The 17,672-nt window shown below is 37.4% G+C and overlaps 1 protein-coding gene across 1 annotated transcript; it reads right to left on the bottom strand.

Annotated features, from left to right (window-relative positions):
- Positions 1–4,874: 4,874 nt before the first annotated feature.
- On the bottom strand, positions 4,875–13,149 carry LOC307141940 (legumain-like). Its single transcript, XM_079842430.1, has 5 exons — positions 12,931–13,149; positions 7,309–7,518; positions 6,458–6,628; positions 6,309–6,376; positions 4,875–6,089 (listed from the first exon to the last, which is right to left on the bottom strand). Exons 2-5 carry the CDS (start codon positions 7,504–7,506, stop codon positions 6,047–6,049), a joined length of 480 nt encoding a protein of 159 aa, XP_079698556.1. The 5' UTR covers positions 7,507–7,518; positions 12,931–13,149; the 3' UTR covers positions 4,875–6,046.
- Between the last annotated feature and the right edge of the window lie 4,523 nt (positions 13,150–17,672).

The raw sequence follows: 17,672 nt of genomic DNA, 5'->3' as shown, positions 1-17,672 counted from the left end.
GCAGGGCTGTTTCTGGAACTTCACTAAATCTTCCTCTTAGATTCTAAAGGCAACAACCAAACCAAGGTGAGTTTTTTTTTTTTTTTGGAACAAAAACCTACTGAATAACATTTCTAATCTAAAGTGTCTTTTGTCTTTAAAATACATTTAGAACAGTGTGTAACAAATGAGTGCAGTGCTAATTCGTTTCAGGTTCATCATGGCAATGCTGAGAAGTTTTCTGCTTCTTTTCACTATCTTCTTAATGGGGAATGCAGAAGGTGAGACATTTATTTGCAAAAACTCTTGCTATTCCATTTTAAAAGCATTTTGGAAATATTTACATGATTAATGGGGTGTTTAAAGTGTCTAAAGCAGGGTTCCTCAAACTCGGTCCTGGAGGGCCACTGTCCTGCAGAGTTTAGCTCCAACCCTGATCAAACACACCTGAGCAAGTTAATCAAGGTATTCAGGATCACTAGAAAATCACAGGAAGGTGTGTTTGATCAGGGTTGGAGCTAAACTCTGCAGGACGGTTGCCCTCCAGGACCGAGCTTGATGAACCCTGGTCTAAAGTATACATTTTCAGCACATAATCACACAAACAAATCTAAGCCACATAAAATAATAATAAAATTAAAGCATTCTTTGCTGTGAATATTACAAGAACCCTAACATTTATGTTCTGGTGCAGTTGAATGCCCCCGTAGATGGTCAAATTTTGGAGACCGGTGTTACAAGTTCTTCGCTCAGTCGGTTACCTGGGTCACAGCAGAGGTAATGTGTTAGTTACAACAAGGTGATGTGGTCATTATATTAGGTGTCTTTAACTACATCACTGAATCAAATGATTGATTAAATGTTATTACATTAGTATTCAAAGACGCTTATATAAAGATATATGATCTTTATTTTCTGCAAATAAATAATACAGAAGACTGAGTAAATAATCAATCAGAGCAGACCGTTTGCAAATGACTAAAGTTGTTTAAAAAGTCACTTATGCTTTATGCCAAAAAAAGATCACATTTTGTATTGACAATGAGAATCTGTCTCTTTAGAGAAACTGCCAAAGTCTTGCCGACGCAAATCTGGCATCTGTGCATGATAAACTGGAAAATGATTTCCTGCTGAGTCTGTTGCCTTCTTCCTCCACACGTTCTTGGATTGGTGGTCATGATGGTGAAGAAGTAAGTTAAATGGTGTGTCCTAAAGAGACACAATTGTTTGTCTAAACTGAAATTTCTGCTTTAAACATGTAACCGCAAAGTTTCTAATGAGGATGGTTTAACGCTGAACTTACTGAAGTCTGAGTACAGAGCACTGTCTTCACCCTTTAGGAAGGACAGTGGCTGTGGAGTGATGGATCTGTGTATAACTTTACCAACTGGAGCTCTGGAGAACCTAACAATCTGGGTATCGAGAACTGTGGGGAGATAAACTGGACCTGTGAGAATGCTGTCTGATTTTTGAATACTTGCTATTATCATTTACAATACTCTAATTTCATATCATGCGATAACATGAAATGGCTCATTTGGACGTCACAATGTGCTTTAAGTTGAACATTCCATTTTATTTTTATTGTAAGCCCACCATAATAATCAGAATAACTGCTTTCATATTTCCACCCTACAGCTAACCGTTCTTGGAACGACGCATCCTGTTCACACCAAATGGGCTATATTTGTGCCTGTGAGACTGTGCAGTAATGCTGCTCCAGTTACTTTGTACACTCTTATCTTTACCAAAAATTCTTTTACTTCATTTAAATCTTTTCTAAGCTTTAATCTCTTCTCAATACCTGCTCTGAAACATTCCTATAATCAATAAAAGCATTGATACCGCAAACCTTGTGTTGTGGAGTTAAATATTCGTGTGTATTTATAAAGAATATTGCGTCGCAAGGTTTAAGGAGGTTATTAGAATTGCATTGAATGAGGTCTTCACCAGGGGAGGGGTTTAAGCGCTGCACACAGCTGCTTCATCAGTGACAAACACTAGAAGATATCTCAGTTCATTTTACATGAAACTACATAACATTCAAGTGACAAGTTTATCTTGAAGAATAAAAGAGCTTGGGTTTTTTATTCAATGACATTTATTTAAAGCTGCATATTCACTTAGACCTTAATCTCTCACAAAATGGCACTCATAAATACAAGATGTAGTTTGTGATCGTGATGACTCCGATTGTTCGACTATTACAATTTAATAATACTTAAATTGATATGTCATCCTCAATAAACCCGTCTCTGGCATGTTGCCTCCGATCCTTCGACTATTCCGATCTATTATGACCTGTAAAGTTTCCAGAATAATAATCATATGCTGTTTGTTAATTGGCCAGAGGAGAACTGGCACCCCGACTGAGCCTGGTTTCACCAAAGGTTTATTTTTCTCCATTAGGTCACCTGATGGGGTTTTGGTTTCCTTGCCTCTGGCTTGGTGTGCTCAGTTGGGGACAACATTTTTCAACTAAATATTGAAATCTAATTATTAAACTAAATTAACCATATAAACTAAATTACTGATCTAAAGCCCACATTGTCACTGTATGATCAGTTCATTTAAATTATGACATCACCGTTTTTTCCAGAATGGCTAGACGGCTGAATAAAATTATGCTGCATTATTTTCCTGTTTAACACTCTAAAGCTGCTTTGAAACAATCTGCATTGTTAAAAGCGCTATATAAATAAAGTTGACTTGATTTAGTGGGAACAGGCTAATATGAATGGAGATCAGTTACATTCCTCAAATTTAATAGTGATTCAGAAATATGATTAGGCTACCTGATCAAGCAGTAATCCGGGAGCAGGAGGTAAGGCACAGGAGAGCATCAAGTCCCAGGTTTGGGGGTATTCCAGATAGCAGGTTGTTTGACATACCTGGTATGTTTAAGGGTAAGTTAGCAGATAACATCAACTTTCGGTTCCAAAATGACTAAACAAAAAAATAAACCTTTACAGCTGTTATCCCTGCGAGCACAGACTGTTATTTAGTTTAATCAATCTTTTTATTATATAATTGGTATTAAACCAATAATATAGTTCTTATTCACAGTGATTAAACATTACTTTAATTTCACAACCACTAATTTGGTGGCGATATGTAAATAGCCATTAAAGAAGTATGGTGTGCTTTTTTCTTAGTGTCCGTTTCCATGGTGACTTGTCTCAGTTGAGAATTAACCGCGAACATACTCTGGGTTGACACAGTTCAAATGGCTAAGCAGAGGAGAGCTTGGATGACTGCAGTGGAGTGAAAGGTCATGTTTTTTAAGCGTCCAAGTAGTTTGAGGAGTTAAAGCTAACAAGCTGAGTTTTGAGTATGTAAAGTTCAGATTGTGATTATTAGGTTTTTTTTCTCTTGATAATTTTAGGCAATTCTTAACTTTTGACTTGATATAATGGGCAAAAAACGGAAGAATCAGTCCCTTCAAGAAAGCGTTATATTAGCTGGACACCTCGTGGAAGAGAGCTGCATGGAATCGGCTGATCTGGATAAAAATATTAATATTGAAACCAATATTGTGCCGATGAAGAGGTTTTTGCAAGGCCTGTTTGCGCTACTCCATCCAAGAATCTAGCGACGAGCTCAAAAGGCAGGAACGAAGTTTCTTTACACTACTTGATTCGATCCAAAAGCTTTGTTTTATGTAGGCCTATAGCCTAAAGCACTAATGTGTTTCATACATTATAACACTTTCCAGATCGTCTTTTGCAACCGACATGCGCAGTTGAACCTGCGTGACGTCAGTGTGACGTAGGCTGTAAATTGGTCTATATCATTGATTGTTCCGACGCCCATCGTCTGTGCACGTATGCAGCACAGAAATCCCGTGTGTATATTAGATCTGTGTACTAAAGTGACTGCTACTGCTATATCTGCTGTTAATATGAATCAAACAACAAAAGATAAACAGAAAATCCCTCACTGCTCTTGACTGAATGAATGTTGGTAGCTTTATTAAGAACACATTTCTTACTTGAATGCTGCTGTTAAATGCTCTGGAGAGGAGATAAACATGGCGGACTTTGTACAGCTCTTTGAGGACGGGGTCTTTGCTAATAAGGCAGTGTCCATCAACACTTGTGGGCGGGGCCTGTGAAATGTGACGTCACTTTGCCAGGAATCTGCAAATGGCTTGTTCTGAGCGAAACACTGATTTATGGGGATTAAGAAAAGGAGAGGGTGGATTTTTACCAATATAGGGTGGTGTACACACACTGCCAAACACACATTTATGTTCAAACCCTGTACACCATGTAAAAGTGAATTTCGCATAATAGGTCCCCTTTAAGCCAGGATTAGGCCTTAGTTCAATTAGGGCATTTAGGTAGCTTTTATAAACATGCCTTCGAAAAAAATACTAATGGTGTGCATCTTGAGACAAAACAATGGCACCGACATATTTTAAGATATCTCAGTTCAGTTAAATCATGCATTTTAGTCTGGGCCTAGGGTTAAGCCTTGCCTGGGGAAACTGGGGGTGAGTGTATTAGGCTACATAAGAAACTTGCAGCCTTCAGTCAAATTGGTAGGTTTTTAGATAAAAAGCGGAAGAACTGCAAACATATTGTTTATTTTACCAGTAAATTATATTGTAGCTCATGAAACTCCAATCTAAACAGATCACAGCTCTACAGCAAAAAGATGAGGACCGGGAATACCCCACAAGAGCTGCAGTTTTGGAGATGCTCTGACCCAGTCGTCTAGCCATCACAATTTGGCCCTTGTCAAACTTGCTCAAATCCTTACACTTGCCCATTTTTCCTGCTTCTAACACATCAACTTTGAGGACAAAATGTTCACTTACTGCCTAATATATCCCACCGACTAACAGGTGCCGTGATGAAGAGATAATAAGTGTGATTCACTTCAACGGTCATAATGTTGTGCCTGATCGGTGTATAATGTATTTATTTGATTTTATTTTTGTTGCTATGCGGTATATGATACAAGAATCAATGAAATCAAATAAAAAAATGTCCCTCTAGTAACATCTATTCAGTTGTCAACAGAATAAAGCTATAACTTGGACTGAAAGAAAATGAAAAGAAAAATTCCAATCAATTCAGGTTTATTATTATAATCAATAACTCACTGCTTAACAGATGATACATTGAAAAGAGGGCTGATAGTAGTTCAGTGTATTGTTTAGCCCATGTTGTCAGTGTGAACTCACTTTTCCTACAGAGCTCAATCTTAAATTACACCTCTCCTTAGTTCAGTGGTTTGAGGCTTCAGTTTGCTCTAAACAGAGGGCACTTGATATAATAGCACAGCCTGACACATCCACCATTGCACTAAACACACCTGCTCATTAACTGCTCAAAGTGCAGCTGTTTTTGAGCAGTGATCTCAGTTATTTAAGACACTTCTTAAGTATGACCACAGACTTCAGGTAGCTACGTTTGATAGATATACATTTAGTCAGATAAGAGCTCCTTTGAGTCACTACTGGAGAGAAATTGGGTATGTTCATGGCTCAGTCAACAAGGTGATGAACACCAGCTTAAAAAATAAAAATTCAAAATATTCGTGCATTATGCCGCTAAATGTGTCAAGCTAGTGTTTGTTTAAAATAGTTTGAATGCATTTGGACTTCATTCTCTAAATGGACCTGTAAATGCTTTGGTTTCCAAACTTAACATAACTGAGGTCCCAAAAAACATGCTTTAATTTCAAACGTCATTGTGTCATTCTAAATCTGTCCTGCCAAAAATCTGTTGTTCTCATTGATGAGGCATCTGATGAAAAAAACAAACAAAACATACACACACGATACATGTATAAAAAGTTAACAGCCCAAAGTGTTTGTCAGGAATCGCTGGGCACTATCTTAAAGCAGATTTCTTTCTTTAAAAAAAAAAATAAAGATCAGTAAAACATCCCATAAAAAAAATAAATTTAAAAGTGCAAATCCTCATTAAAAAGAAACCTTTTCAAAAAGATTCAAATCAAAGCTGTGTGTGTCGATACAGATTTCTTCCACAATCAGATTCTTATGTGCAGGAGTAGTTCGTCCAATAAAAGTCCTCTGAGGCTCAAATTCACATTTCTATTGTCTGAAGTAACAAATGTCATCCATGGCTGCTGTGATTCTGTGGGAATGGAGAGATATGAGATTTAAAATCACAAATAATATTGAGCCAATGAGCTCTCACATCCCACAAGTAATCTTTACATAACTCACTAGCGCAGGCAGAGGGCGCTGTTTAATTATGGAAACACACTTCACAAGCTTTATCGTTTACAAAGTTTAGACATCAGAGTCTAGAGAAAAGCAATAAGAGGTGTGAAAAAAGGAAACGTGTTTTTACCTCCAAGCCTGGTATCCTCCCTCACACAGGTTTACTAAAGCATACAGGTGTCTCAGAGCATATTCATACTGAAACAAGAGAGAAAAGATGTCACGCACACACAAACAGTGAGCACACCACAACTAATGATGCAGAAAGCCCGTTTGTACCTCCTGCTGGTGCCAGTTGAAGCAGTGCTCCTTGTAGTGCTTGATGGCTGTTTTGTAACATTCATACTGTGTGAGATCTTCACGTCCATTCATATAACCCTGCACTTCATCCTTCTCCTGCACCACATGCTCCACGATCTTACGCATAGTGTTACCAAGCAGCTCCCGCACCTACACACACACAAAAAAAAAATTAGCACAAAACCATTATAATATGATCATATTGACTGAAATCTATGACTCTGACATAAGTTTGGGGTCTGTAAGATTTTTATGTTTTTGAAAGAAGCCTCCATGTTCACCAAGGAAGGATGCATTTATTTGGTCAAAAATACAGTAAAAACAGTCATATTGTGTAATCTTATACATTATTTTACATTTTAAATATCCATTTTAATATTTTTAAATCTAATTTATTCTGAATGTTCAGCAGGTATTAGGCTACTGTAGTCTTCAGTGTCACATGATCCTTCAGAAATCATTCTAATATGCTGATTTGGTGCTTTTTTAAATATTATTATTATTATGCTTACTGAAAACAATTGTGCTGCTTAATATTTTTGTGGAAACCATGATACATTTTTTCAGAATTCTTAGATGAATAAAAAGTCAAAAGAACAGAATTTATTTGAAATCGAAATATTTTGCAACAATATACAGTTAATGCATTTGCTATAACTTTTTAACAAATTAATGTGTCCTTGTTAAATAAAAGAGAAAATTAAATAAAAGAAATAAAAAATTACGGACCCCAAACTTTTGAACAGTAGTGTACAACTTTTAACACTTAAAACAAATGTAAATAAATAATTATCTATGGAAAATGATAAGTAAATAATGGTGCTTCAAACCTGTAGATGTGCATGGATGTCTTTCATGTAACCAACAACAGCCTCAATGTCATTGGTCTTTGCGAGTTTTCTCTTCATGATTGCAAGGGGCACATCAGGGCTGCTCATGAGGTCAGGTTCAGTGATCACAGGCAACGACACAGGCTCGGCTGCCTTATCAAGACCTTTAGAGTTACCCTGGAACGCCATCACCTTCATGTGGGACAGCGTCTAAAACACAAACAAACCACAACAGTTACATTGGCAAGTACAGACATGCAGACACTACACAGAAGAGCGTTTATCAGACACGTCCTTGTCAATAAAGTATACAGAACTTCAAATGGAATCTTCCGGAACTAGCTGAGAATATATGACAGACGCTAGACCAAGAAGGAATTTACAGCATCTCAATATTCATCATATTTTTACTAAACTAATCCATATTCAGGATGCCACTCACAGTTGCTAGGGACCATACGATGAGCAAAGTTCATAAGCACAGAAATGGTAAATGATTATTTATTCCTTTTTTCACTGTAACTTCCTTCCAGTCAGGGTACTAAAATAACTTTTTGCAACAGCTGGAGAACTAGTAAACTGTGAATTTACCAGCCATTAATAATTTTGCATTATATTCATCAAAGCTCGGTTTCACAGACAAGGCTTAGATTAAAGATGCACTATGTAACTTTTCCATCCACTAGAGGTCGCCTGTTCAAAACAAAGGCGTAGTTTGATGATGCCACGTTTGAGCGCAGAATCTCGGGACATGTTAGCCTAGAAATCTAGACGCACCCTAGCGGCAGAACATTTATTTTGGCTCGAGTGTAGTCTAGCAACTCTCGGTAGACCTGAGAGCTGGAAAAACCAAACTCTTGTCAGGCCAATCACAGCGTGTGTAGAGTCTAAGGCTGGGCAATTTTATAGATTCTGCGATATAAATCGATATTTTTTTCTCCCAAGAAAGTATCGATTTTTAAGCCGCGAGTATCGATACATAAGTCCCATTCAAATCCCTGTTTACCCCCATTTGCGTTGCAGGAAGAGCGATTTGGTCAGCCAGCCGCTAGTATCGCTGTAGAGCAAGTTACCCGTACTACTAACTTTACACAGACGCCGACGTCTAACGTTACCTCTTCTTGTTTACGGAGTCAGAGCGAGGAGATTCAAAAAAAATGGCAGTGAATATAAATCCAGCGCCTTCGTGCTTAAAAGCAGATGTGTGGGAGCACTTTGGGTTTAAAAAGAAGAAGGAAAGCGACGACTTGGACTCAGGGGTCAACAACATGAGTTGCCCGCGGGTCTGTTCTAAAAATAGCTCACCATAGCAGCTGCGTTCAGTTGCTTCCGTGTTAATTTAAGCGCAGGGCTCCAGACTGAAGCCGAATATATACTAGTGTCTGTAAATAATAAACTGCAAAATACTATTTAAATATTACTCCTGCATGTTCTGTGTCTGTGTGGATGACGGGCGCAGCGCGCGCGCAATCGCTCTTGTAGTCTCTGCCGACACGAACGCATAAACTGTCACTTCATGAGAATTTACCGTTTCATTTGAGAAAACTGGGCGCGCCTCAATCAGCTCCTGGTTCAGTAGTCAGGGCACTGATCAGGACATAAGTCAATGGGCTGACTCCCTGATCAGTGCCCTGACTGAACTAGGGAGATGATGAGACGCGCACCCAGTGTCATATCATGAACACAGACACTGGTAATCACGGCAACCCGTCAAAATAAAAGTTCGGTTTAACGTGAAGAGATTGACTACAGATTGTAGCCTACAGTAAATTTATCTACGTCTCTATGTAATAATAATACGTCTCTACTAATAATAATAATAATAATAATAATGAAATAAATAATTATAATTATTAATGTTGCTTATTTTTCACTTGATCTTTCATTTATAAACAATGTTTACTTTTAAACAGCATACAGCCTTTACATGTTTATGTATTATTTACTTATGATTATCATCATGTATAATAAAACATTTAAAAAAAATAGTGGTATTGTACAGACTACTACTATACTCTTTCAGGTGTAAAACAGTTTGGATAGTTGTTAATATGAGGATTATGATGCATTATTTAAGAGTTTTAAGTAGCTCTCAAATGAAAAAAGGTTGGAGACCCTTGACTTAGACAAAGCATCGCGGTTGGTTTGCAAGCTGTGTGACACAAACGTGAAATACTCTGGAAATACAACCAAGTGTCAGTGTCAAGCTAAAAAAAGCTGTCAAAGAAACTGTTCAGAACAGGCCACTTGCTGCAATTTTTAAAACTCCATTGTTAATTGCAATACTGCACTTTATTACTTTTCAAAGGCTTGTAAGCTACAGTTTGTTTTCAATAAATGGAACTCATTTTCCCAACACATCTTTGATTCATTTTGTCCAGCATTTGCAAGCTGTAGACTCTCTGTCCAGTCAGAGACATAGTGTAATTGATGATTTTAGTTCAGTTAATTCAATCCAAGTGAATGAAACCCTCACAAGATGTCACCAAAATCACTCTGTCCCCTTTAAATCTTTCAGAAAATGATGTAAGTGTATAGAATTATATCGAATCGTATCGAATCGTATCGTTGGCTGAATATTGTGTATCGTAAGATTAGTGTATCGCTACAGCCCTAGTAGAGTCGGTGGGCGGGCTTAACATAATGACGGCACGTCACGGAGGTTCTGCGTGCTACTCGTAAACAAAGAAGCTGGCGAACAGCGGCCTTTCGAATCGGCTTTGGCCGCGACTCTGGAAGACTTGGAGTTAAGCTTTTCTTTGAGAAAAGAACAAAGAACGGCACTGAAGTCATTCTTAAGAAAAGAAGATGTGTTCTGCCGATCAGATTCTGCGAAAGTCTATCGACTAACGTTAGCTCGGCTTCACCTTCTTCGCTCTGATTGGTTGTGGCGCTCATGGCGCTACCCAATTGCGTGCAGAGGGAATTTGAAAGACAACCGTTTATCCCGCCCCTCAGATTGAGCCCTGTCAATGGTGAGTTTCCAGACCAAACATCTTGTGGATCTGGCTTGTCAGGCTTGGGACATATGGTCTTCACCTCACAGCCGGTGGAAAAGAAATCGCAATAGGACTCGGGCAGAAATCATGTTCATGGATGCGATTTATTAACGTTACCGTAGTATGATGCAGAGCAGGACCGAGTGTTGTGGAGCTGAGCAAGGCCGCTGGAGTGATTGTTAATGAGAAGAGTGGCGGGACTTTTATTATGGCAGTCGCAAGCGCCACTTCCGGTTTTCCGGTCATGAGTATGAGGTAACGCAACTCTGTTTATCATATTAGATACATCTGAGTGTGTTGAAAATCATGTTATGACGTTACTTTGTGCGTTCGCTCGGCGGCTGCTATGACACTTGTTGCACACTGCAGTGAGAGTGAAGCGTTTCTGCAGAATAAAACCGGAAAACGAGGGTAACGCAATCAACAGGCGACTCCCTCACACTGGCCTAGTGCCTAGTGGCCTAGTGGTTTTGATATTTTACTGAAAAATGTTTTACATAGAGCAGCTTTAAGTCAGAATTAGGCTTTAAACCTCTGGGGTTCTTCATTTATGGGTCACACTCAGGACCGGAGGGCGGGATTAAGATAAAAAAAAACACTTGAGTAAAATCAATGAAATATATTTTTGTTCAATAATATTTTCTCTTTTGGTGTTTTTAGATACTTTTTTTTTATTTATAATTCATATTTATGCAATAATTATGACCCATTTTTTCCCCATTGAATATAATTTAAAAAAAATGATATATAATTTTTAAAAACATTTTTTTATTAAAGCTGTATTTCATTTTAGAGTCAAACCTAGGCCTCATGAAAGCAATTTTTTAAATGAGATCGGTGCCATCCGGTGGACACATTGAGCATTTTCTATCACGCAATAGCACATTTTTACCACTATAGTGGATCTTGCGTTTTATAAAAAAAAAAAAAAAGTACAAAATCGTAGCTTCATCGGAATGGTCCGAAACTTGGTGACTTTATTGGTACTTGGTATATGAACACCCCAAAACATTGGGGACAGGATTTGAAAAGTTTAAGTGGTCGTAAAAAAAAAAAAAAAGTAACACTCAGGACCTTCGGGTCAAAAATGACCCCCATAGGAGGAAATTAATGGTAAATTCGTTTTTTTGTGCATACAATCTACAAATCAGCCAGAATGCAGAAAAACAGTGACTCAACAGTGAAGGGGTGAATCTCTAAAACATCAAGAGTGCAAAACAGACCAAAATAAAACAAAACACACACACACACACACACACACAAATTAACGCATGCCATTCCAAAAGCTAATTGTGTTTTTGTGGGTTTGAGTTTGTCTGTTTTGCACTCTTGATGGATCCAGTATACTGATATACATCCGGCTTACACCCAACTGTTTACTTTCACTTGAGACATGTTTACATGAATATGGGCATTTTGACATAATTGCATGTGTATTCAACCATTCAAGCGCAATATATGTGAAAGAGAACCGAACTTGCGATCGCATGCTAAGAGATGCGGCTTTCCGAGTTATTTTTTACTTTCAGTTTATTGCGCTCTATTGTCTCGTTCATGCATGTCAATAGTGCTGTGCTACATGTGTATATTTACTTTAATTTTTAGTTATAAAAAAGTTATAACATGATTGGTTTTTAAATAAAAATCATGATTTAATCATTCTAATAAATGTCATGTGGAGTAACCCACAAGTAAAAAGTAATATTTTTCAGGCACCTTGATTACAAGGTTATAAAGTGTTAAACATTATTTTCCAAAAGGTTTTTATATTTCATTATAGAAAGAAAGAAAGAAAGAAAGAAAGAAAGAAAGAAAGAAAGAAAGAAAGAAAGAAAGAAAGAAAGAAAGAAAGAAAGAAAGAAAGAAATGTAACCATGAATATCATTAAGATTTCATAGATATACTTTTTTTTTGGTTGCCTTAGCTAACCTTAACCTTTTGTCATATTATATATAGCCTTACTGACCTATTGACAGTCATGAGGGTCTACAGGGGTCCTCTCTGTGATATCATTTCCTGTTTATGGTTGTCACATGACAACAAATGGCTTCCTGCACACTGGTTGCATCACACTGACATTGATTTTATGGAAAAAAGTTTTTAAAATATGTATCATGATTTAAATCAAAACTGTTTCAGTGGTTATTTTCTAAAATACATTTTTTTTTTTTTATTAAAAGATCATGCCAAACTACTTATGCCAACATTTAATTTTTCAAGAATTTCAACAGTCCCACAAAAATATGATTTAATTCAGAAATTATCTGCAATTCATTGTCTGTGTGAATTGCATTTATGTAAATTTTAAATAGATCCTAACAAAAACGTCACTGACTTAAATATATGCGGTTAGTAAATGAGAACAACAACAACAACACCAAAAAAAGAAAGAAAAAAAGAAAGAAAGAGAGAGCAAGACGCATACTAGCCTACTGAAAGTAATATCCGAAAATATGCTACTACAATATATCAAGGAGCAGGAGCACAAACTTTAATTATTAAACCCACAACATAAACACTGGCGCTAACTACGAGTAAATAAAGTTCTAACTTTAGTTCTGACTTTGCGTTATACGCATTACACAAGATTTAATGTCATTGGCAGACTGGGTAGGGCTGTTACCTGTAACTTCTGGATCCCTCAGTTTCCTTGTTCGGCGCTGTAAAATCCTTTACATCGGACAGTCCATGTGAATCTGCTCTGGACGGTTCAGGTGAGGCATTTCCACATTATTCCAGTTTTCTTAGGAAACTCTTGTTCTTCAGAGAGCAGTCAGTCTTGAACGTTCCATGCAGACTGTGCTCTCCTCTTGCTTCAAGTACTCCTCTCTGCTTAATCCTCAAGAGGCTCCAGGTGAGAATTTTAAGGGAGTTTCCAAACACTGTCAGGTCCTTGAGCTCTCAGTGGCGCCACCCCGCGGCCACAGAATGAACAGACACGCGCACATTCTGTACACATGATTACGTAACAATGATTAAAGGGCGTGTGACTGATTTATATGTCATTAATGACTTGCAGGATGTATTGCTATGGAGATGCTTAGTCATCCAGGACATAGTTTATGAAATTGTACATGACATTAAAATTAATTAAATAATTATTTTAAAAATAACTTTACTAGCAGGCCTACGATAAAAATACAAAAAGATGTTAGTGTCTTTCATCAACACTTTCACTTACAATCTCTTATTTTTAAGCGTCTGGGTATGTAGACAATTCAGTTTTAGTCCAGGATTTAGCAGTTTAATCGATATCAGCCAATCTGCTGTTGGCATTACCACAACATCATATATCAAAGAGCATGTCGTCATTCCCGCCACAATCACGGTCATGATTATGGAGTTGCATGTACAAACACAATCCCACCATGATGAACATTGTGATCTTGTAGAAACCGCTGTGAGTCAAGTTTCCTGGCTTATGAAACGTGCTGCTTTTTGGTGAGACAAGTTTAGAGGCTGAATTTGACCTTGTTCATTCTTGAATCATCACTTTTTCTGGTTTTGGATGGGCATATCCAGCTCCTACATGCATTTCTCATATGTATGTTCCATATTGGGAAACTTGCAACTATTTGTTCTTCTGTGAAACAATAAAGTGAAAAGTGACGTGACGTGTAGCCAAGTATGGTGTCCCATACTCTGGAATTTCACCCATCCAACACACCTTCATCTGAAGAAGGCCTATATTTCACATTTTACTCTCTTGTCAGGTGAGGTTAAATATTTCATTAAAATATTACATCAAAATTTCATATATATCATATGTATGTAGGCTAATCACTAAACAGAGGATACAATGAAAAATCAAAAATTGAGGCCTGGTTTCAGACAGTGCACGTATTATGCCTCTTTTTTCAAGATGTAATATAAGTCTCAGGTGTCCCCAGAGTGTGTCTGTGAAGTTTCAGATTAAAATTCCTAACAGATCATTTAATATACCATTTTGAAAATGCCAATTTTTGGGTTTGAGAAAAAATGAGCTGTTTTGTGTGTGTCTCCTTTAAATGCAAATGAGCTGTTTTTCCCCACCCCCAGAGGTGAAGCCTTCACAGCTCGTGAACATGCCGTGACATTGCAGTTCTTCATCATCATGAAATATTATCATCTGCATGCGTTTTATACGGTGGCCCAGTAGTGCACAACACAACGAAATATAAAAAGCGATATGCCTATTGTGCTTTTGTGTTTTATGGACTCCATATTGTTTCTTATTCAAATGTGCTGAACGCACAAGTCTCTAGTTCATTTTTAATGAATGACACACGCAAATCAGTGGTAGTCTCTGTGTGCGCAAAGCTATTCGTAGGCTATTATTATTAATATCAATATGGCATCCCAGCAATAGGTCTGATGGCAACGTTGTGTCTCTGGCCAAAAATAGCCGCTGTAGGACGGCATAAATCGGGAACAGATGTAACATTACATTTACAAAAAATGGATTCAGATGTGCTCAATGTAGCCTTCGTCCAGTCAACTTTCATTTTTCATTTACGCACAAAATAAGGTGAGACACAACTTCTCCGCCACTTTCTCTCACATACACATTAAGCCTACCTTTCAGAAGCGCGTTAGGCTATAAAACCATTAGCCATAACCAGCAGTAAAAGTAGTCATCTTTTGTATTCATGTACAGATTTTTTTTCTTTTTTTTTTTTTCGTTTTGATGATATTTTTGGATTGTACATCAGGGAGTCTGGCGCTCAATGTGGGGTGGGCGTAGTAGGCTACTGGCTACTAGAAAGTTAATTTAGATTTAGAATAATGAATGGAGTGATAACTTAATGATGGAAGTCCAATAATTCAAACGAATGTCCAAAAAATAATAATTAAATTAATTAAATTGGGGGGGGGGGGGGGGGGGGGGTATTTTTTTCTTGCCGCCCTGACTGTGCTGGCTGCCTAGTTCGCCTATAGGCACGCGCCGGCCCTGTGTATAGCCTAAAGCAGTGTTTCCCAACCTTTTTTCAGTCATGGCACCCTTTGAAAATGTTCTCCATTTTGTGGCACCCCCTCGCATACGTTACGGTTCGGATTGATCACGGTTTTAAGTTCACGGTTCCAGTACAGTTCAGTATTTGCTATGTTCAGGGAAAAAATGACCACTGTCAAATAAAAATAAAGAAAATAATAAGAACAAATAATTTAAATACAAGCAGCAGCACAAATAAATACTATTGAGCAAAGATACTAATAAAATAAACTATGCTTTTCAGGTACGTCTAACATAAGTTTTCAGGTACAGAAATTGATCAAATGTAAAATAACATTGCATATTTGAGTGTATAAATTAAAGATTAATCCTATTAAACTTACAAAAGATATTCAATCAAGAGCAGTGAGTGATGTCCTTGACAATGCTCGGATATGCGTCGTCTTTCTCGACTGTATAAAGTTTACTTAAGGCATATACAGACTATGTCTGCTAGAATACTCAAGATGGACCTGTTGACATACTTTTTGTGTGAGTTTGTCCGTTGAAGAACAAGACTTGAAAGAGAACTCAATATTTGCGCGCTGTGAGACATGTGCGCGCTCTCGGATGAGTGCATAGAGTGCATTTTCTCACAGCGCGCGTGACTTCTCATTCGCGTCTTCTGGCACGTCACCCGGGTGATGACAGCGAAAATGACTGGTCGTATTCGAACATACGGCAGCACTCGCATGCATTGAACAAAGTTTACAAAGAGATAATTATTTGAAAAATTTGAGGGGTAAAAAAAAATGATTTGAAGGACTTTTATACGGCACCCCTGCTCTCGTCAGTCAGACGGCACCCCGTTTGGGAAACACGATTTACCGATTGTACTTTTTGTGATTCACAACCAGAAACTATCTTGCATCTTTTTTGGCATTGTGGTCATACAAGAAAACTTTGGCAAGATATTTGCCAGTTCATTGTAAACAATATATATAAAGATTTTGAGCTCTATTTCAAGGATGTTTTGTTTGGGTTTTTCAGTTATGAGAAGCAAGATGAAAATATTTTTTTTCTTTGCAACCTAATCATTTTTCTTGCTAAATATTTTATCCACAAATGTAAAACTATTAAAGTTACCCCCAATTTTTCTCACTTTCAAGAAGATGTTAAGATCTATATTAAATCTATATCTACCTCTTGCAACAAAAAGGCTACTAAAACTCTGAATGTATGCTCAAATTGTGGCGTTTTTGTTTAATTAATGTATTGGTAATTAATATAATGTTGTTGCTTCTTTCGGGTTTTTTTTTTTTCTCATTTCATTATTATTATTTTATATTTTGTGGGAAGACTTGTGTTTAATTGATGCTTCCTCATCTGTTTATTTATTTTCATTTTTATTTATTTATTTTTCTCCAAACTCAAATTATGTAATGTTTCTCCGTCCCTGAACCTCTGGCTATGTTTTCTGGTTTATGGCTTCACCTTTGCATATTGTAAGTGAATGTTTAATAAAAAAAATAAAATAAAAAAAACACGATTTACCGACATGCGCAGTTGAACCTGCGTGACGTCAGTGTGACGTAGGCTGCAAATTGGTCTATACGCACTTGACATAAAGTATAAAAGCAGGGCTGTTTCTGGAACTTCACTAAATCTTCCTCTTAGATTCTAAAGGCAACAACCAAACCAAGGTGAGTTTTTTTTTTTTTTTGGAACAAAAACCTACTGAATAACATTTCTAATCTAAAGTGTCTTTTGTCTTTAAAATACATTTAGAACAGTGTGTAACAAATGAGTGCAGTGCTAATTCGTTTCAGGTTCATCATGGCAATGCTGAGAAGTTTTCTGCTTCTTTTCACTATCTTCTTAATGGGGAATGCAGAAGGTGAGACATTTATTTGCAAAAACTCTTGCTATTCCATTTTAAAAGCATTTTGGAAATATTTACATGATTAATGGGGTGTTTAAAGTGTCTAAAGCAGGGTTCCTCAAACTCGGTCCTGGAGGGCCACTGTCCTGCAGAGTTTAGCTCCAACCCTGATCAAACACACCTGAGCAAGTTAATCAAGGTATTCAGGATCACTAGAAAATCACAGGAAGGTGTGTTTGATCAGGGTTGGAGCTAAACTCTGCAGGACGGTTGCCCTCCAGGACCGAGCTTGATGAACCCTGGTCTAAAGTATACATTTTCAGCACATAATCACACAAACAAATCTAAGCCACATAAAATAATAATAAAATTAAAGCATTCTTTGCTGTGAATATTACAAGAACCCTAACATTTATGTTCTGGTGCAGTTGAATGCCCCCGTAGATGGTCAAATTTTGGAGACCGGTGTTACAAGTTCTTCGCTCAGTCGGTTACCTGGGTCACAGCAGAGGTAATGTGTTAGTTACAACAAGGTGATGTGGTCATTATATTAGGTGTCTTTAACTACATC

This window comes from Gobio gobio (assembly GCF_949357685.1).
Source record: "Gobio gobio genome assembly, chromosome: 18".
In the NCBI taxonomy this organism is placed as follows: domain Eukaryota; kingdom Metazoa; phylum Chordata; class Actinopteri; order Cypriniformes; family Gobionidae; genus Gobio; species Gobio gobio.
This window is presented reverse-complemented; position numbering and strand designations above follow the sequence as displayed.